This window comes from Chanodichthys erythropterus, chromosome 3, assembly GCF_024489055.1.
Source record: "Chanodichthys erythropterus isolate Z2021 chromosome 3, ASM2448905v1, whole genome shotgun sequence".
Taxonomy (NCBI): domain Eukaryota; kingdom Metazoa; phylum Chordata; class Actinopteri; order Cypriniformes; family Xenocyprididae; genus Chanodichthys; species Chanodichthys erythropterus.
This window is the reverse complement of record NC_090223.1, coordinates 9533129-9555417: the sequence shown is the minus strand read 5'-3', so window position 1 is coordinate 9555417 and position 22289 is coordinate 9533129. Positions and strand designations below refer to the sequence as shown.

General features: G+C 35.4%; 1 protein-coding gene across 3 annotated transcripts in view; it reads right to left on the bottom strand.

The window, feature by feature from the left end:
• Window positions 1–22289, bottom strand: part of LOC137017032 (muscle M-line assembly protein unc-89-like) — a 95711-nt gene that overhangs the window by 55674 nt on the left and 17748 nt on the right. For all 3 annotated transcript variants that reach the window (XM_067380928.1, XM_067380927.1, XM_067380926.1), the window contains 4 exons: window positions 20475–21759; window positions 19780–20121; window positions 17467–17595; window positions 13029–13358 (listed from right to left, as the gene is read on the bottom strand). In XM_067380928.1, the coding sequence (XP_067237029.1) occupies window positions 13029–13358; window positions 17467–17595; window positions 19780–20121; window positions 20475–20724 (1051 nt within the window). In that variant the 5' untranslated portion in view covers window positions 20725–21759. The remainder of the gene's footprint in view (window positions 1–13028; window positions 13359–17466; window positions 17596–19779; window positions 20122–20474; window positions 21760–22289) is intronic.

Genomic DNA, 22289 nt, shown 5'->3' with positions numbered 1-22289 from the left:
GCGCTTCTTATCGAGTTAATTTTGTATCATAATTAAACAAACAAATACAGCATTTTGCAAACAAACTCAATCTGCTTTGCAAAGGGAAAACTCGACTCGCAAACAAACAGAAAGCAATGTGCAAATACAAAGGCCTGTTTGAGCGAGAACACAGAGGAGTAACAAATGTATTGCGTTTTAGAAATATAAATAAATATTTCACAAATAATACAAACCATCCTACAAATTGCATATAACCTGTGAACAAATACCAAATGTATAGCATATAAATGCATACCTGTTTGTTACGATTTTGAGACACTTGCCTTTTTATGAGATCTCTCGGCTTGATTTTCTCACAAATGCATTTGAGCAACTTCCTCTTTCAAAACAGCAGATGGCGCTATGCAAGGGGATCAATTTAGTGTCAGAGAGCAAGTGCAAATCCTGGTAGTGGCAGGTTGCAGCGCCACTTCCTGCCAGAGCCACTACAGATTGTATATAATTGTAGATTGTATATAATAGGGAGATGAGAGGGTCTGTATCTCTTACCATTGGAGAAACCGTAACGGCTAACTTAATCAAGTGCTCACCTCTCAGCCTATCGTGTAATGGCAGTGACATCAGTGCCCGCTGTTCAAAACTCCTTCCCTGCGTACCACTGGGGGTTGAGCCTTAGAAAAAGCTGTTACGCTTTTTTGGCTAAAGGCTGCAGGCTTGCCTTCCAGTGGCTTTGACTACACTGTTCTCAGTGGTGTGTGGTGGTGTTTTAAAATAATGAGGCAAACACATGTGTATTATTATTATTTGACTTTTTTTTGTATCACTTTTATTTTAATTCCTGGTAAAATATACATTGCATAAAAAAGGCTACATGCAATTATATTTAGTATTTTTACACTATGTAATATTTTCTATTTATTAAAACCAATAAATCTCACCAAGTTAGTGTTTTTATGTATTTTTACATTTATTCCAAAAATAATGACAAAAGGCAGTAACAATACAAACAATATATTTTATTTGTTAAAGGGGTGGTTACATGCGATTTCACTTTTTTAATTTTAGTTACTGTGTAATGTTGCTGCTTGAGCATAAACAGTATCTGCAAAGTTACAGCGCTGAAAGTTCAATGCAAACGGAGATTGTGGCTGCGTCCGAAAACTGGAAAATGCTGCCTTCCGAGGACACATTTCAAGGTAGTAAGGCATCAAGGCACATCCGAATCCAATGTTAGCTTCACTTCCTGTCTCATGAGATACCTTGCTCAGATCGATTTTTGAAGGAAGCATAGATGTATCCTTAGCTGCCTTTGATATCCCACAATCCTGTGCTTTCCATTCTGTGACAGTTGAGCTAGAAAAATAAAGATGGCTTCCAAAATTTTCGCTTGCTGCTCAGTGTGTGTATAAATGTATGATTTTGACCAACATATTTCAATTTTGATATAATTTCTATCAAGAACTACTGTAATAATTAAATATTTGTTCAGTTCTCACCAAAGCTCGCGCTATATTGCTGTAGATCATTAAACTGTTACACTGCCTCAGAAGTCTGTCCGAAATCAGTTTTGTGAGGTACTTTCATGCACAAACGCTGCCGTACAAGTCATTCTCTTATAAGACAGAGAGGCAGCAAGACAGCTATCTAGGTTTTCGGACGCAGCCATTGTCTTTTAAAGTTATGGCAGTTTAATGCCTACAATAACGACTGGTTTGGACTACAACAAGCTTCTTCCCGGGTTGGTGACATCATAAACCCTGCAAAACACGCCCCCGGGAACACGCAACAAAGTGGGCGAGGCCATGTCTCAGAGCATAATGGAAGCGAAAGAGTCAAAAGATAATAGATTGAGCGACGCGTCAAAAGATAATAGAACCCATTATAATAATCTGTGATATTTTCACACTGGATGCGGCGCTGAAGAAGCTTCCAGAATCTACACAAGTTCAATGCTAGATTTGCACAAAGGCTTTTACTGAAAGATGAAGCAGTTCCCACTTTAAAAGCAGAAGCTGCTGTTTATCAGCCCCAAACTGTAAGTACATTTTATTGTTAGTACATGTCTTTTAAACTTATAGTTCTGTTGCTATTTTTGGTTGCATCAAGGATGTAAACAAAGACCAACACGTTTTTGCTTTGCTAGCCAGTTAGCTAAATTCTAGTGCATACTATGTTCATAGACAAACAGTTGTTCATGCTATAAATTAAACGCAAAAAAATGCAACTCCTCAGTCATGTATTCGGCTACAGTAAAGCTTTAATCAGGATAAAACTGTATTGAAAGCTAACAAACAGCAGTGACAGCATCTAAACACTTTGACACAAATACTAAATTAAATACCATTCATAAACGTCCTTTAAAAGGCGCGATTGCAGAGGTTCTCCTTTACTCTCTTCATCTGGGTCTGATTCGGGCTCAATCTGATACAACAATATAGACGCCATTATTTACATTTCCACTGAAGCACTAGTAATAGCGAATGGTAAGGGGCGTGACATTTCTGGACGCTTCAGCAAATCATGATACACTGGGCCAGCTACCAACCTGCCAACCAATCTGAGCACATTACGTATCTCGGAGGGAGGCAGGAAATCAAACGAGCCGTTCAAATGACATTGGAAACAGAGGTGTAGAATAAACGTAAAATATATGAAAAATATGGCTTTTTCAAAAAAAATAAAAAAACAAAGCATTAAGACATGTTAAACTGTGCCCCAAAAACACAATCAAGCCTAGAAAAAAAAAAAAAAAAAAAAAAACACTGAACCACCCATTTAACTAATGTGCAGCTGTTCTTTTTAACTTTACCAGTGGGTCTCACTGTTGGACAGAGTTACTATATAAAAACTAATGACTTTTACAATTTTTTAATGTCACATTCTGTAAGACTTGCATTGCTTTATTTTTGTAATATCGATCATTTCTCATCCAGTGTTTTCTCTAAAGAGACTTTGCCTCCCTTGCCTTGACTGATGGATGGCAACTACTGATGGCAGAAGCTGTACAACACACAAACATCAGAAATTCATTAATCTTAAATTATGATCCTTGTTTCTTTGAGGTTATGTAAGTTTTGGCAGATTATTTTACATTCGTTTGAAATTTGGCAGTTCAATAAGGTATAGAATTTTTTTGTAATATATACAAAAATGAAAATGGGTAAATGTGAGATCACATTAAAGAAATAAATAAAAATGGGAAAATGCCTATGCAATTTAGCTTATTAGTTCATATTCTGGTCACATCTGCTTGCTGATATTATGTGTAACCGGGTGGTAAATAACCTTACAATTTGTTTCTCTCCTTGCATGTTAAAATCTGTTATTTTATTATTCTTACACTGCATTCCAAATTATTATGCAATTGACATATCAGTAAGATTTCAGTACAATAAACATTCAGATTTTAGTTTTTCTAAGAAAATGTTTGTTTGTTTATTTATCCATGTCTTTTTAGATAACTGTTATCAATCTCAAAATAATTTGCCAGATCTATGGAAACCCTACTTAGAGGTTGTTCCACATTATTAAGCAAGTCACAGTTCTCACGCAATATGGGGAGGAAGAAAGATCTTTCTGAAGATGAAAAGCATGAAATGATGCAATGTTGTGCAAAAGGCATGAAAACAACTAATATTGTGTGAAACTGAATGGAGATTATCGAATTATCATAAGATTTGTGAGTGATTTAGAGCACAGCAGAACTCGGTCAGATAAAGGCTTATTGAGGAAAGTTCCTGTCAAAAAATTTAATTGTATTAAAAGGGCAGCTATAAAAAAGCCAGTGTTGAGCAGCAAACAGGTATTTGAAGCTGCTGGTGCCTCTGGAGTCTCAAGAAGATCTCCATGCAGGCAGGCAGTTGTGCGTAAAGATGCATTTCAGCCACTCCAAACCAAAGCTCACAAAGAGAAACATTTACAGTGGGTGTAGAAATACATAAAGACTCATTTTTAAATAGTTTTATTCACTGACTAATGCTGTACTACAATGGATGGTCTGGATGGATGGATGGTGAATGGCCACCACGTTCTAACAAGACTGCGACGTCAGCAGGGAGCTGACGGGTGATGATTTGGGCTGGAATATTGGGAAGTGAGATGGAGGGTATTAAAATGACTTTTGCAAGAGTTCATAACTGGCCATTTTCAGCTATGGTATGAAAAGGAGGATAGTGCATAGTACAACGCACTATTGTACAATGCACTATGCACTATCCCATGCTGCAAAAAAACACCACAGCAATAAAACAGTTTGAAAATGTATTTCTACACCCACTGTAAATGTTTCTCTTTGTTAGGTTTGGTTAGTGGTGTCTAAAATGCATCTTTATGCACCGAGTTCTGCTATGCTCTAAATCACTCACAAATCTTATGATAATTCGATAATCTCCATTCAGTTTCACACAATATTAGTTGTTTTCATGCCTTTTGCACAACATTGCACCATTTCATGCTTTTCATCTTCAGAAAGATCTTTCTTCCTCCCCATATTGCATGAGAACTGTGACTTGCTTAATAATGTGGAACAACCTCTAAGTAGGGTTTCCATAGACCTGGCAAATTATTTTGTCTGAGATTGATACCAGTTATCTAAAAAGACATGGATAAATAAACAAACAAACATTTTCTTAGAAAAACTAAACTCTGAATGTTTATTGTACTGAAATCTTACTGATATGTCACTTGCATAATAATTTGGAACGCAGTGTATTGTGTTCAGTGTATTAAGTTATGATAAACAGTGGTTGCCTGTATTTTCCAGGAGTGGTCAGCAGGTGGCACTGTGTGTGTTGCATATGAGACAGTGCGCATGCGTTTTCACTCAGATATCTGTTGAGTTTGCGAGCAGTCCGAGCGACACGCGTTCTCTGAAAGTGGTGGAGTTTTTGTGATCATCCACAGGTAAATACACTGTTTTGTGATTATGTTTTGGTTAAATACCCATTTTTGATGTATATTTTGTTATGTTGATTTGGAGAACTGTCATATTTGAAACGTGTATAATGTCCGTGATCTGTCCATGTGTCATTCCATGCGGCTTAGCCCGGTTCAGTTAACATTATGAAAATTAGTGATGGGCAGATCGAGGCTTCGTGAAACACTGAAGCAGTTGAAGCAAATGTGTCGTAATGTGTCGAGGCTTCGAAACAATCTGACACCTGTCTCCACGGTGACCCCTAGTGGTCAGAACAGTTTAAATGCAACAAAACTCAGGCCAAACATGCATAAAAACACTGTTTACAAATGTATTGCAAAAGTTTTATTGAAAGTAAAATCTATCAAATGCAATTAACTAATCATCTAATAAGATTAAATATAGATTGTGTGTATAATATGTGTTCTTTTATCAATTTTCAGGGCTTGTTTCTCTGTTCAATGGCTCAAGATAAACAGGCAAATAAGAGATTAATAACTACCGTTATTCATTTTAATTATTCTAATGTCTAATTAAAACATCTACAAATGTATAAAACTGATCAGAGATCAGGTAAATCCCACAGACACTTGTTCAATAGTTCTCTTTTCACTTTCACTTTATCATCGCCCTCTACCGGTCAACCATTGAAATTTCAACATTTTGAAACATACAGTGATGACGTAATGAAGCCTTGTTTACTGAAATCACGTGACTTTGGCAGTTTGATACACGCTCCGTGTATCAAACTCGGAGCTTCATGAAGCAGTATTTCGAAATCGGCCATCACTAATGAAAATGTTATACACTTTATTTTTCAAATGTTGTTGTGCTTTTCATGTGATGTGTATTTAATGCGATTCTTTACACAGTACAACATATGTTGGGGTTTTCAGCCTTTGTAAAAGTGTACGTGATGTTTTGTAGGAGCTCATCGTTATGTGAGTGTTATTTTCTCTCATTACACTCAAATGGTGTAAGTGGGTAATATAAAAATTTACTTATGTCATTTTGTTTTCTTTGTACAGTATTCCCACTGTATTGTGTTGTAACATTTTGATTTGTGTTGCATTACTCATAAGGGTTTTATTTTTTGTAATTTTTCTATTCTCTTGCATTTTGGAAATGACACTAGAGCTGTGAAGGTTTAATTTGTGTCATCAGCTCTGTGAAAGCACTAATTTTGATGATCTAAATTTTGTTTCGCTTTTCGAGATCTTTTTAGGTTATATGCAATTTGTAGGATGGTTTGTATTATTTGTGAAATATTTATTTTTATTTCTAAAACACAATACATTTGTTACTCCTCTGTGTTCTCGCTCAAACAGGCCTTTGTATATCTGCACATTGCTTTCTGTTTGTTTGCGAGTCGAGTTTTCCTTTGCAAAGCAGATTAAGTTTGTTCGCAAAATGCTGGATTTGTTTGTTTAATTATGGTACAAAATTCACTCCATAGCTTCTGCCGGCCAGCGTTAACAAGTTGACTAGCGCACTATTTGAAAAGACTCAAACGGACACAGGCAGATCACGTGAAAGACTGGATTTTTTTCTCTCAATCAGGTAGGGTACAAGTGATCTCAAAACATTTCAGTCGGTTCTAATTTGATTTTTGGATGCTGTGAAACTCCAGTAAAGCATTTATTGTCTCTGCAGTTAAAAAGACAAAGTTGACAATTCTGGCTATACGGTCCGTGTACTTTTGCGTCCATTCGTTTTTCCTTTTTTAAACCAGAAATGAAATATGGAAAATGTGGTTTCTTTGTTTTTTTATTTGAACACTGATGAATAGAATCAGCAGATACAAGCTGATTTTCCTTATGCAAGATTATAATTTTGTTAAAAATATAAATGATATACAACTTGTTTTTTATTATATAAAAAAGCTAAATTTAATTTCCAGTGTTTCTTGTCATACACACAGACGCTAAAGCGCCCTCTAGTGCCTTTTCCTCCGGCGTCAATAGAATGACTCGCTTCAAGAGCCAGCCTAAATGACATTGATTCATTTTCATTCATTAAATTACTATTATTATTATTTTTACATTTATATTTTAACCTAAACATTACATTTCTAAACCTTTTTGGCCTCTTGTTTAGCGCTCTAACATGATCGAGTTCCTGCTTGTGGTTTCAATCCCGTCATTTTGCTTTTTACTCTGTTTTATATGAATAAAGTCCAAAACGACATCTTAATTACTGTGACTTTTTCGTCTGGCTCTGTGTTTTATATTGAGAAATTGTTTGCGATTAGGAGTCACTTTATAGCTATGCTGTTCAAATTGAAAATATACTGTTACGTTCATCAGAGGGCTGTTTCATAAAACAAGATTAGAAAACAAGCCAGGCTTATTTTACTTAGTCAGACTTTTTGTCAGCGAATTCTGTTTCATAAAACAAACTTAAATTAGTTCAAACTCAGTTACCCTGGCAACTTATGCTGGGAAACTAGCCTGGTCTGGAGCAGGCTAACTGTCAGGCTAAGCTGAGCTCCTCTAACACTGACCAATAGGAATGCAATGATATTACAGCTGACTCTCTCACATACAATTTTTTGACTTTATTAACACACACACACACATATATATATATATATATATATATATATATATGTGTGTGTGTGTATTATATAATATAATATATACAGTACAGTCCAAAAGTTTGGAACCACTAAGATTTTTAATGTTTTTAAAAGAAGTTTCGTCTGCTCACCAAGGCTACATTTATTTAATTAAAAATACAGTAAAAACAGTAATATTGTGAAATATTATTACAATTTAAAATAACTGTTTTCTATTTGAATATATTTCACAAAGTAATTTATTCCTGTGATGCAAAGCTGAATTTTCAGCATCATTACTCCAGTCTTCAGTGTCACATGATCCTTCAGAAATCATTCTAATATGCTGATCTGCTGCTCAAGAAACATTTAATGTGTACAATTGTACAAAATATTTGTGTACAATATTTTTTTTCAGGATTATTTGATGAATAGAAAGTTCAAAAGAACAGTGTTTATCTGAAATCTAATCTTTGTAACATTATAAATGTCTTTACTGCCACTTTTGATTGATTTTAATGCATCCTTGCTGAATAAAAGTATTCATTTCTTTAATTTCTTTTCAAAAAAATTAAAATAAAAATTCTTACTGACCCCAAACTTTTGAACGGTAGTGTATAATGCTACAGAAGCTTTGTATTTCAGATAAATGCTGTTCTTTTGAACTTTCTATTCATCAAGGAATCCTGAAAAAAAAAAGTTCACAACTGTTTTCAACATTGAAAATAATCATAAATGTTTATTGAGCAGCAAATCATCATATTAGAATGATTTCTGAAGGATCATGTGACACTGAAGACTGGAGTAATGATGCTGAAAATTCAGCTTTGCATCACAGGAATAAATTACTTTGTTAAATATATTTAAATAGAAAACAGTTATTTTAAATTGTAATAATATTTCACAATATTACTGTATTTTACTGTATTTTTAATTAAATAAATGTAGCCTTGGTGAGCTGACAAAACTTCTTTTAAAAACATTAAAAATCTTAGTGGTTCCAAACTTTTGGACTGTATATATATATATATATATATATATATATATATATATATATATATATATATATATATATATATATATATATATATATATTTACTAAATAGTGCTAAATAAAAAACAAATATTGGACTAAGTAGCATTTTTTTTTATTATTAAAAGGTAAGTATGATGAACCAAAACATTTAAAGAGAAGTAATTTCTTAAAACTCTGAATCATTCTCAGACTTAATACTGACAACAATGGAAGCACTTGGGAGAGAACTGTCAGGAGTCTTATTTCTTAGCACAGAAGAGTACAAGAGGATTACCAAATCATTGTTTTAAGTGTGAAAATATAGCAAAAGTAACACAGAAATTCAAAATCAATAGACCTGTGACAAGGCCCCTGAAACAATCACGCCTTCATTTGTAAGCTTTCATTAAGTGATGAGTGATTTTTTTGCTAGACAATGAGCAGGAGAAATACTAAGTGAGTGTCTCAGATCCAGCAAAAGCTATGAAAAGAGTAACCGAGTAAGATGCAGTCTGCAGAAGTGACATGCATGGTTGTTGTCCACACTGAAACTACCCACTGTAGTCAAAGCACAATAAAGTCTGCTAGCCTTTTCCAAGGCCCATATTTAATCTATACTCTGGTCTCATATATATAGTGAATTCAGGTTGATTGTGACACTTTTTGCTATTGAAATGACTGGGAAAAAGTGTCCTAATCAACCTGAATTTTATATATATATATATATATATATGTGTGTGTGTGTGTGTAAAACCTACAGGTTTTCCCTTCTTACTGGCTAAATGTTTTGTGCCCAATATTTAATTGTTTTAAAATATATGAATACATTTCTCTCTGGTTTTGTTTGACAGCTGTAGTACTCTTTATGGTTATTAGAAGAGCAGAAATTAAAATCACAAAATTAAAAATTAAAATAAATACGCACAGACTAAATTTAATTGGTAAGATGAATCTAAACTCAGTAGGTAAATGGCCCAAAGTATTGATTTACCCCATTACAATAGTCCATTTACAGTTACTATCATAAAAGTACACTTACTTGTAGGTTTAAACTTGTACATAAAGCACATTTAATGTCCAACATAAAATATTTTAGCGAAATGTATATTTTAGAATTATTGCGCTTCTATTGCGTCCCGTCTGTTTAGCGCGCATGCGCGCAGCAGTGCTCGTTCACTGTGAAGTTTAGCCGCAAAATGGAAATATTTGCATTACTTTCTAACATTTATAGATGGAGAATAAACTTGTGAAAAGTAAGTTATGCACTGAGGAAAACACCATGTCTCAAACGCATAAAATAGCACAAAATGTATGCTGTTTCCTATGGTGGATCGATTTGATCCATGATCGACCTCTAGGGCTGCTTAAGAAAAGCGTGCACGTGAAATTATCTTGACTAGGTGAACCTGGATCGAATTAGCGGGACTGCGTGAACTTCAATTACCTTTTATGAAACCGTTTTAGCCCAAACTCATTTGTTAGGTTAACTCAAGTCAGGTTTTGGAGTTTAATCCTCGCTTTTCTTAGCATCTTTTATGAAACAGCCCTCAGGACGTATGAATTTATCTTATGAATTGTGTATCTTTTGTTTTTCTCCCCGTTTGCTCTTTTTTCTCCTCTATGCTGCTCTTGCTCCTCCTGTTTGCTTGACAGGCTCATGAGTGCCACCTGAATCCTATTGCCGCTCGTTAGGTGGAGTATAAATGAAGCTGAAGACTTCCAGTCCGAGAGAGAGACGGAGATGCCACCATCTTCTGGTCCCAGTGCTGTTGGTTTCTTTTTGTGTATATTGTTTTGCCTGTGGTGTTCAGGCAAAGAGAGGTGATGCGTTTCAGCTAGTGTGTGTATACTTAAAACTTTACAACATTTAAGTGGGCTTCAGTTGACTGGTTTACCTATGCTGTCTAGTGTTTCAGCTAATTTTTCCAACCCTGAGACTTGAGTGTAAGCTGAGCAGCATTGAGCTTTTCAGTTAATTTAAGAGTTATTTGTGAACATCAGTTATCCTATTCTGTTGCCTTAATTCTCTTGATACTCCAAGTCTTTTCGTTTTAGTTATGTAGGGAGGTGGATGCCTTGGTTTTATTTAAGAACCATATTTTCTCTTGTTTATGCAGAAAGGGAGTTAGGGAATTGTGTTTGTAGGTAAGTTATCCCTTAACTTTAAGAATCCTTTTGTTTGTTATTTTGGCCTCTCCCCTCCTAAAGTCTTTTTGTTAATTCCTATCAGTTGTTTAATAAATCTTGTTATCTTTGAATTTTGTGTTATTGAGCATTATTGTACCTGACCTGGGACCTGGAGACGGCAGTTCTCTCATTCTCTCCACTTTTTTTTTTTTTTTTTGGTTACTTGCCGCCTCTTACCCCTAGATTTTAAAGAAGGACTCGTAACAACACCAACATTTGTTATGACAAAATTATATCAGGATATGTAATTTTCATGAAGACAAAATTCCCATGCCCTTTTCCTCAGTGGAGGTTTGATATATTTCTCAATTCTCATTGAAAGCAATGTGTTACAGCTGCGTCGCTGGACATTAACGCTTTATGTGGCTTAATCCTACTAAAACAACAACCAGGCAGAAATTATTTTCTCGCACATTTTCTTATTATCAACAGCATCTAAGGCTAAGACTATGGCAACGTAAGCAAAGTGGAAGGACAATATTTTTATGCTAAGCGTTTACAGCGGTTTTCTATAACGCTAAACGTTGAAAGCGCGTTGCCTTCATATTCGGCCTGACCTCCTTGTCTGCATATCTGTATTGGTAATTTAATATCAGTGTCTTAATGCATTAAGTGTTTTCTTCATAACTGTGTTTTATTTTCAAGGAAAAAGCTTAACGTGTTAATTGTGTTTGTGGCCTGCTTATAAGTAGTGAATTTGCTCCTCCAATATCACTATTGCTGGACGAAGTGGGACATACTGGTTTGCTGCCAATATAGCATCTCTTGGACATGCGGCAGTATCAGACCCCTCGTGAGTGAGAATGGGGTGGATATCAAGTCAATTATTATCATGTTTCAGAGACATGGATCTCGATAGTGTGGGAGAAACGGCAATTTTACAAAAGAAAACTGACATTTTTCGGTCCTTTTTTAATTTTGTTTTATAAAGATGCAAAATAAACAAAAATCTGAAAATAAGTTAGCATTTATTTTGTGTACATGAAATTTGTGTATTCATTTTTATTTTAAATTTCGGTATTCACCATAGCATATAAAAATACAACAACCATTTGTTTTTTTGTTCTTCTTGACATGGTTAAAAAATGAAAATGGAATGGACGCAAAAGTACACGGACCCTATACTTTTGTAATTTTAATTTATTGATCACTCTGGGTTATCTAATTTAACTATTTGCGGGTTGTGTTTTGAATACATGTTCCCCTGCACTTCAGGCATTTTGCAGTTTGACTTGATTATAATTTCTTTTTATTATTATTTTTATTTATTAGAATGGTATATTCTGTTCTAATTCAAATTTGCAATTAATTTTTGATTGTTTTTTGGTGCATCGATGTTACACTTAAGATTAGTTAAAGTTTGCGCGCACAGGCAATTTAGCTGATTTAATTTGATTTGCCGACATGCAAACTGCATCTGCAGTGTGGCCTTTCAGCAGTCATTTATATATATTTTTAAGGTTTACTGATCCAATTGTTTTTATTAATTTCCTTTTATATCTTTGAGTGGTGTTCTGTACATCGTGGCTGTGAATGTTTATCCACATTGCCTTTCATTTTAGTTTAAAAAAATATAAGTCATTGTAAGTTTCGTCTATCACTTGATAGGTAGTTTGGTCGCTGTATTAGAAAGTTGTTTCTCTGTGTGTGAGAGAAAATGAAAGTTGTACCAGGTATAGGCCTTACTTCATTTCCCATGCTCCATCTCGCGCACAGCTGAGCGTGTGAGCCTTTCAAAGTAGCCTATACTCCTTTGGCCTTAAGCACAGAAAGAGTTTGTTCGCACTATCTAGTGGACTGCTGTTTTTCAAGTTTTTTTTATGCAATATTTCAATTTTTTGCAAAAGTTAATTCTTTGGATAGAAACTTGCAGATTGTATGAGTGTGCACTTACAGCCAGTCAATCCGCATTAGAACGCCACCTTCAGGCTGAATTATGTAAGGACACAACACTGCAAAAGAGTGTCTGCATGTGTTCAGCAATTACAATGTAAAATCTAATATAACACTATAACCCAGAATCTACCCCAGCTAAATTTATGGCCATGAGCCAATACTGGTATCTACTGTACATATCCAAAACAAACCAAGCTTTAAAATTAATTTGTTGCTGTTCAACATTGCTAAATTAAGAGCTTGACTAAACACACTTCACATTGTTCCTCATAGCTGCATGGAAAACAAATGTAATTCAAATAATATATAAAATATGCTGATCAAATGTCTTCCATATACCTGACTCTGTGCAAGTGTACCTACTAAAACTGATGCCGTTTTAAAGGACATGACATCACAACATATCACTAAATTACCTACAGAAAAATCTGAATGTATGTGGAAGAATGTAATCATTACTACATTGAGCAACTCACCTTTGACAGAAACGATGAATGTTTTGTTCAAGTTCTGCACAAGTCTTCTGCACAAGTTCTGTACAAGTCTGTCACCTCTGATCTTCAGTTCATAGAAACTTGTGTCTTCAGGTCTGGTGTCTGTGATGATCAGAGATCCAGTCTTCTCATCCATCTCCAGTCTGCCTCTGAATCTCTCATCAGGAACAGTGACCTTTCCAGTCCCTCTTTGGATTTCAGCTATGACAGTCTTCTTCTTTTCATCTCCAAACAGCCACTGTACCTCATCATCTTTGTTTATTTTAATGCCAGAGGTTAGAGTGAGAGATTCTCCCTCTTTGACTGATATAACTTCATGTCACAGCAGCACACAGAAAAAGAGAAAAGAGGAGATTGTAAGACAGTGAACTGAAGAACTGAGAGGATACAGTGTGACTCTTCATGTGCTTCAAATAATCACTTCATTTGGACTTCTAACTAAAGATCTGCAACAATGCAATAATGTTTCATGTTAACATACATTAATTGGTTAGAGGATTATTTCATCCAAAATGAAAATTGTGTCACTAATTACTCACTAATTACCCTCATGTCATTCCACACCTGTAACCTTTGTTCACCTTCAGAAGACATCAGAGAGTTTTCTGTCCCTCATTGACAGTCCACATAACTGTTGTCAAGGTCCAGAACTGTATTAAAGACCTCTTTAAAATAATCCATGTGACTCCAGTGGTTTATCCTCAATTTATCGCACAAACACATATTGGAGATTAATATTTTGTAAATAAAGTGGTAAATTATATTTTTTTGTGCAAACAAAGCACTCATGTGACTTCATAAATTTGAGGATTACTTTAATGATGTCTTTACTAGTGTTCTGGACCTTGAAAATGGTCGTTGTGTAAACTGTGAATGGAGGGACAAAAAAAATGATTTCATCAAAAATATCTTAAATTGTGTTCTGAAGATGAGCAAAAGTCTGACTGGTATGGAGGGTGAGTAATGACTAAATTTTCATTTTTGGCTGAACTAACCCTTTAATAATTCACCACTGAATTAGCACTGAGAAAAAAAAAATCAGGTTTTAGTCAAAGGAACAAACTTGTTTGTAAATGATTCATTCAATATTTTACTGTATTAACGATATACATCTGTTTTTAAGTACACATTCATTTTGTCAGAACAGCACTGCTTTTTTAATTTATAAGAGCCATTTGTCACTGTGCTTCAGTGATGTGTCACGTCTAGGGTTGCCACTCGTCCCGTGAAATACGGAATCGTCCCGTATTTACAGGCAAAATGACGTGTCCCGTATCAAATCATTACGGGACGCAATTTGTCCTGTATTTTACATACAGTAGCTCCACATTATGCAGCATCCCATGCAAATCACCCCAACCACATTGTGTGAAGACCAAGTGGCAACCTCCCCCAGTCTCTCGTGAAGCCAATACGGAAGTAACTTAAACTGCGATTCATCGACTGGCCGCTAGGGACAGGCTCCAAAAGAGAGCAGAATCTCATAGAGTCCCATGTTAAATTGGCCAAGTTTATAGCAGAAAAAAAAACGTTTACAAGTTGGTTCAAATTGTGGTTTTGGTCTATACTGCTAATTTTGCCCTTCATGGCAACTGTGAGGGGGTGAATTTTTTTCTAACTCATTCTTTTAAATTATATTAAGCCTTAAAGTTCTGCATAATTAAGGGCGTGGTCACTTGAGTGACAGGTGGATGCCGCTGCTGTCTGTGAGCCGTCACTTTACCTCAGCTAATTCCAGCCGCTGAATTTGGCATCTCAGCCGTATTTGTGCTCGATTATTTTATACAATTATAAAATATGGCTTGCTGCATAATATTCGAGACTGATGTGCATCTGTGTAGATGTGCATGCATGCGGAAGAAACAGAACACATGTTGTTGGATCGTGGCATTGGCTAAAAGTTTTGTTTGTGAGATTTACTACAGTGACAATGGCGGGAGGATATACAACTCTGACAGCACTGCTTGGATATTTTAACTAAAACTGCTGCACTATTTTGAAAAATATACTTTGTACACAGGCTCATTTGTTTGTTAGATACGATCGTATACAGTGTTACAACATGAACGCTGCTCAGATTGCATTATTTCTTGAAGAACGATGACAGAGAGCAGATCATTCAGAAGAAATGTTATGCAAACAATGGATAATATATCAATATTTCATGGACAAAAAGTACCGTTTTTTGTTTTGCAATGGACATTTATATTTTACCCAAGTGCCACAGATTGGATTCATCTCGCGATCTCTAAAGGTATGAAGTCCCATTTTTATTTTCCATGTTGTTATTTGCACACCCAACACTACTGGTGTTGGAGCATCTATATCTTAAAGAAACACCGTAGATTGACAGTAAACCTTTAGAACGTTCTGATGATAAAACTTATCTTCATTAATAATTTAGATAGTATCTAGATAGATAGCTCCTTTGACTGCTAACATGGTCACGTCGAGCTAGGCGGGCGTGGTTTCAGCAACCAGTCACATCAGCTCAAACCACCTCCCGCCTCTTTGCCCATTTTCAGTTATCCGGGAGTGACGTGCGGTGACGCGCAGCTAAGATGGCCGCGGCCTCATTTACGCGTCAAAACTGCTGTTCAGAACTCTATGGGTGACGTCACGGACGCTACGTCCATATTTTTTTACAGTCTATGGTGACGATTCTGCCCCTGATTGGGTAATACTCGCTGCCATCGTTGGTTTGATTGGTTTGTTTCAGGTTCACGGGCCGTGAATCACGGCCAATCAGAGTCAGAGGAGGGCGGGACGCCGCCTCGCCGGTTCTTTTGGCAGAGTCTGAAACGATGGCGGAGGCAGGTCCAGATTTTTTATTTATTTCCAGTTATTTAGGTGTGGTTTCACTGTTTGGATGGTGTTACTGCAAACAATGACAAATATTTTAGCCAAAATCTTTGTTCACAACACTCTATAAAATTACTCGAGTTAATTAGCAATTTCTTATCCTACTCCCCTCTGGGTTACAGCAGCTGAGTTAATGCAGGTGTTGTTGGCCTATGTTTATTATTGTCATAGCTGTGTATTCAATATGACCACTTAAGTTGTGATAGTGAGAGACTGCATCTGTTCACACTGATTTCAATAGCAGATATCTTATTATAATGTCCATTGGTATCAATCTTAATATTTTTATGAAAACATGTTTTATATAAGTGATATACCACCACTGGCACGCCATCGGGACTGTGGTCATCGTGGCCCAAGGGGTGTGGCCCCCGCTGCGGCAAGCGTCCCTCATTATTCTGTATTGAAGATGGCAACCCTAGTCACGTCTGTGACATTTAAAAAAAAAATCTGTGTCTGCAATAAATATAACATTCTATTCATTATTTCATTATTTACTCGTCCTCACGTTCTTCCAAATGAATGACTAGATTCTGAAGAGTGTTCCTGCAGCTCTTTACAATGTAACAACAGTTTATAGAGGCCTTCATAAAGCTCAGACATGATATTTAAACACACCAGAAATGCAGTTTATCCATATGATAGCTTTGTGTGCAGCTTAAGTGTTTTTTTCCCTTAAAATATCTTCTTAAATCTTATTTTTCATAGACAAAACATGTCAAGTTTAGCAATGAAACATTCAACAACTACTTCTCTCTATCATCGACGACAGGTAATCTGGTGGTCTGTTTGTGACCAAATACCTTTTGTGTTGCTTTTTGAGAGCTTTGGTAAAGGGGAAGACAATCAGTGAATAATTACTCATATTTCTGTCTGTTTACATACAATCACATGACTTAAGACTTCCAATAAGCGAATAAATGAGTCACATGATACTTTTAGACAGATGACACTCTAAAAACTACTGTGTAAAGTGCTCCTGTTATCAATGACAAAGCTGGGATAATGATGACAGAATTTATATTTTAGAATAAACTATCTCAGTCTTTATAGGGATAAATAACACTAACTGTGATGATGTGGTAGATAACACTAGATGATGTGGTAATAGACATGCAAACTCTCTTGACATTTTCTTGTTTTTCAGTTTAGAGTTTCTGTATTAATAGTCTATGATGTTTAAATGAATGAAGAGCTCAGGCAGCCCTGATAAACCTCAAAATTACAGAAAAAGGACAGCAGAGTGATTTTAGACCAGTTTCTGTTAAATTGCTCAAACTTTAATGGCAGAAGAACAAAACTACATGAACTATATAATCAAAAGATGTTTAATTCAGCATTTTAAACAGAGAGAGATTCAGTAATTAGTATTAATGTAATTCAGCTCAAGTCGGAACAATCACACAAATCACTGATTACTGCACTAAATCAACCACAAGTAGAACTGCTAAAAAGGTAGAAATATTGATTGTGAAAAAGTGTGTAATACATTTAATCTGTAATGCACTACAATAAATCTCAATGTTTTTTCTCTTGCTGTATCAGCTGTAATACTTACTCATTTGATTTTGTAGTTCAGAGACTTTGAGACGATAGTAAGAAACACCAGCAGCAGCTGTGACAGCTGAAAATACCAGCAGAACACCGACAACAATCCCTGCTACAGCAGCTGGAGACAGACCTGGAACTGGAATAGATAAAGAGAGACAAACATTAGTGTGAATGAGTCTGATCTATAACAAACACTTTAAACATCAGCACTATATAACCTGAGTGAAGATCTGATACTGTAATGATAAAGAGTCATTAGTGTGAATGAGTCTGATCTATAACAAACACTATAAACATCAACACTATATAACCTGAGTGAAGATCTGATACTGTAATGATGAAGACAGGCATTATTGTGAATGAGTCTGATCTATAACAAACACTATAAACATCAGCACTATATAACCTGAGTGAAGATCTGATACTGTAATGATAAAGAGTCATTAGTGTGAATGAGTCTGATCTATAACAAACACTATAAACATCAACACTATATAACCTGAGTGAAGATCTGATACTGTAATGATAAAGAGTCATTAGTGTGAATGAGTCTGATCTATAACAAACACTATAAACATCAACACTATATAACCTGAGTGAAGATCTGATACTGTAATGATAAAGAGACATTAGTGTGAATGAGTCTGATCTATAACAAACACTATAAACATCAACACTATATAACCTGAGTGAAGATCTGATACTGTAATGATGAAGACAGGCATTATTGTGAATGAGTCTGATCTATAACAAACACTATAAACATCAACACTATATAACCTGAGTGAAGATCTGATACTGTAATGATAAAGAGTCATTAGTGTGAATGAGTCTGATCTATAACAAACACTATAAACATCAGCGCTATATAACCTGAGTGAAGATCTGATACTGTAATGATAAAGAGTCATTAGTGTGAATGAGTCTGATCTATAACAAACACTATAAACATCAGCACTATATAACCTGAGTGAAGATCTGATACTGTAATGATAAAGAGTCATTAGTGTGAATGAGTCTGATCTATAACAAACACTATAAACATCAGCGCTATATAACCTGAGTGAAGATCTGATACTGTAATGATAAAGAGTCATTAGTGTGAATGAGTCTGATCTATAACAAACACTATAAACATCAGCACTATATAACCTGATTGAAGATCTGATACTGTAATGATAGAGTCATTAGTGTGAATGAGTCTGATCTATAACAAACACTATAAACATCAACACTATATAACCTGAGTGAAGATCTGATACTGTAATGATAAAGAGTTATTAGTGTGAATGAGTCTGATCTATAACAACACTATAAACATCAACACTATATAACCTGAGTGAAGATCTGATACTGTAATGATAAAGAGTCATTAGTGTGAATGAGTCTGATCTATAACAAACACTATAAACATCAACACTATATAACCTGAGTGAAGATCTGATACTGTAATGATAAAGAGTCATTAGTGTGAATTAGTCTGATGTATAGCAAACACTATAAACATCAACACTATATAACCTGAGTGAAGATCTGATACTGTAATGATAAAGAGTCATTAGTGTGAATGAGTCTGATCTATAACAAACACTATAAACATCAACACTATATAACCTGAGTGAAGATCTGATACTGTAATGATAGTCATTAGTGTGAATGAGTCTGATCTATAACAAACACTATAAACATCAACACTATATAACCTGAGTGAAGATCTGATACTGTAATGATAAAGAGTCATTAGTGTGAATGAGTCTGATCTATAACAAACACTATAAACATCAACACTATATAACCTGAGTGAAGATCTGATACTGTAATGATGAAGACAGGCATTATTGTGAATGAGTCTGATCTATAACAAACACTATAAACATCAGCGCTATATAACCTGAGTGAAGATCTGATACTGTAATGATAAAGAGTCATTAGTGTGAATGAGTCTGATCTATAACAAACACTATAAACATCAGCACTATATAACCTGAGTGAAGATCTGATAGTGTAATGATAAAGAGTCATTAGTGTGAATGAGTCTGATCTATAACAAACACTATAAACATCAACACTATATAACCTGAGTGAAGATCTGATAGTGTAATGATAAAGAGTCATTAGTGTGAATGAGTCTGATCTATAACAAACAGTATAAACATCAACACTATATAACCTGATTGATAAAGAAAGTCATTATTTATCAGATCTACTGTATTTAAAGGTGTCAGACAAGCTGTTTTAGATAATAAAAGTTCTGGCTGAGAAGTTATGAATCATTTAGTCAGCTGATAAACAACCATTACATTAATAGTCAGTTACTCACCGCTGACAGTCACAGTGAATCTCTTGTTTAAAGTCTGTTTGCTGCTGCTGATCTTCACTGTATAAAGTCCAGAGTCTGTAATTCTGGTGTTTGTGATGATCAGAGATCCGGTCTGATGATCCAGCTTCAGTCTGTCTCTGAATCTCTCATCAGGATCATATAATGGTGAACTCTTGGCCTCTAGATCATTTTTAGCTATGAGTTTTCCTTCATCTCCAAACCTCCACACTATCAGCTCTTTTCCGTGTGTTTCAGTATCAGTCTGAAGAGTGACAGATTCTCCCTCCGTCTCTGATACACTCTTCGTTTCACCTTTAAAAGCATCAATAACAGCTGGAGACTCTGCATGAGACAGATTCACAGATATTAAACATTAAACAGTTACTGGCACTAGAATATTAACTTTAACTATCAATGTAGCATCTCGTGGTTACTACATAAGGCATTTAGGAATCATATATTAATTAGTTTATGGTATTTATTTAATCTAATTTAAGTGCTGTGTATAATTTTCCTTAAACATGTTTCTTTATTTAAATGTATATTTTATTTGTGTTGATTGAGTTTTCTCCTTATTCTGTAAGATTGTTTTTTTAAGATTTTCAGGCTGCAGTTTAAATCAGTTTAATTCATTTTAATTAATAAAACAACAAACTTAAAAACATCTAATTTTTCAAAAATAAAAGTGTCCTCACCATAGACAGTAACTCTGAAAATTAAATTTAAGGTCCCAGAGTTGTGGTTGATCTCTACTTTATAAAGTCCAGAGTGATTAGTTCTCATGTCTGTGATTGTCAGAGATCCTGTCTGATCCAGCTTCAGTCTGTCTTCGAACATCTCAGTGAGACTAGAATATGAAATCATATTTCTATCGATTTGAGCAATGACTAAACGTGAATCTCCAAACCTCCACTTCATCAGATTAAATCCTGTGCCCGGTTGCATAAAGCACCTTAAGTTTTTCCCTTAAGTATGACACTTAAGGCGTGATTTCCCCTTAACTAAGGGAATGACTTAAGGGTGTTGCATATAATCTCTTAAACTGTTCTCTTAGGTAAGGGAAACCGTTAAGTGTTTAACGACAGCATCCCAGGTTTTGCCGTTAAAAAATTCTACTGTTGCCATGGACACGTTATTTGTTAATACGTATCGTGGTAAGTTTTCACAGAAAACAACATAATATGGATAAGGAAAACAAAAAAGAAAACCAAATATGAAAGAGACGAGAAACTCAAATTGATTGTTTACTCAAAATTGAGATTTCTGCCGTCATTCACTCACCCTGACGCCCTCATGTCGTTCCAAACCCATAAGACTTTCATTCATCTTTGGACAACAAATAAAGATATTTTTAATATTCTCTCATCATTTATGTCCATTTATTGAAAGACATCCATATGATTACGGCTGTGTCGGAAGCTCAAATGTGCGCGCAAGAACCAATGAGGGTTGTTTTTGCGTGTGATGCACGCACGTTTGCGCTTCCGTTTACCATATAAGATATGTTATAAGATGTTATATTTCATCAATGTTTATGTGAATAAACCGCTAAAGTACAATTTGTCTATCATATAAAGCGGCCGATCGTGGCACGTTATACGACTTGGATTGAACCTGCTCACTCTGTGTAACACTTAAGGTGAAGTTTTACGAACCTTACGATATACTTAGGGAAATGAAGGTTAAGGGGCTTTATGCAACACTTACGCATTACTTAAGTGAAAAATATATACTTAAGGGAAATTCTTAAGGGTTTATGACGTTTCGCCTAAAGAAACCCTTAAGTAACACTTAACGGTTATTTTCTGCAACACCCTTAAGTTTAAGGGAAACATAAGGGCGATCTTAAGGGAAAATTACACTTAAGGTGCTTTATGCAACCGGGCACTGGTATTTTAGTAAGATCAGGCTTTAGAGTGACAGATTCTCCCTCCATCACCAACACGGTTTTCTCTTCATCTGTTCCAGCACCACACACTCCTGCAGAACAAACACAAACAGTTTCTCAGAGATTTAACTCATAACACTGCTGTTAATGTTACTGAACAGAGTTCAACAGAAATCAGTCTTGACTTATAAACAGTGGCGGCTCATCAGGGGAGGCAAGGGAGGCACAGCCTACCCAAATTTGAGGAGAAATTAAGAGAAAGGATGATTTAATGATAAAATTTTCAGTTATTCATTTCATTTCATGTCTCAGAATGTGTATTTTTTGTTCACTGCTGTAACACCATAACATGTCACTGAATTTAAAAACACTGCTGTTCTTTCACAAACATGCCAAAGTCATTACTACCGCAGCGGATAGAGAAGAGGAGGGGGAGGCACAGCAGAGCTCATCTTGTGTCTCAGTTTGTAAAAAATTAGCCAATCACCGTCAAGTGTTTTACATTCAGCGCTTAGGAGAGTTGAGAAAAGATACATCGCAGGGAAGGCTAGCCTCACTTCGTATATAAATCTTAAAAATATATCTAAACTACGACATATGCTCTCAATGAAAAATGCGGAAC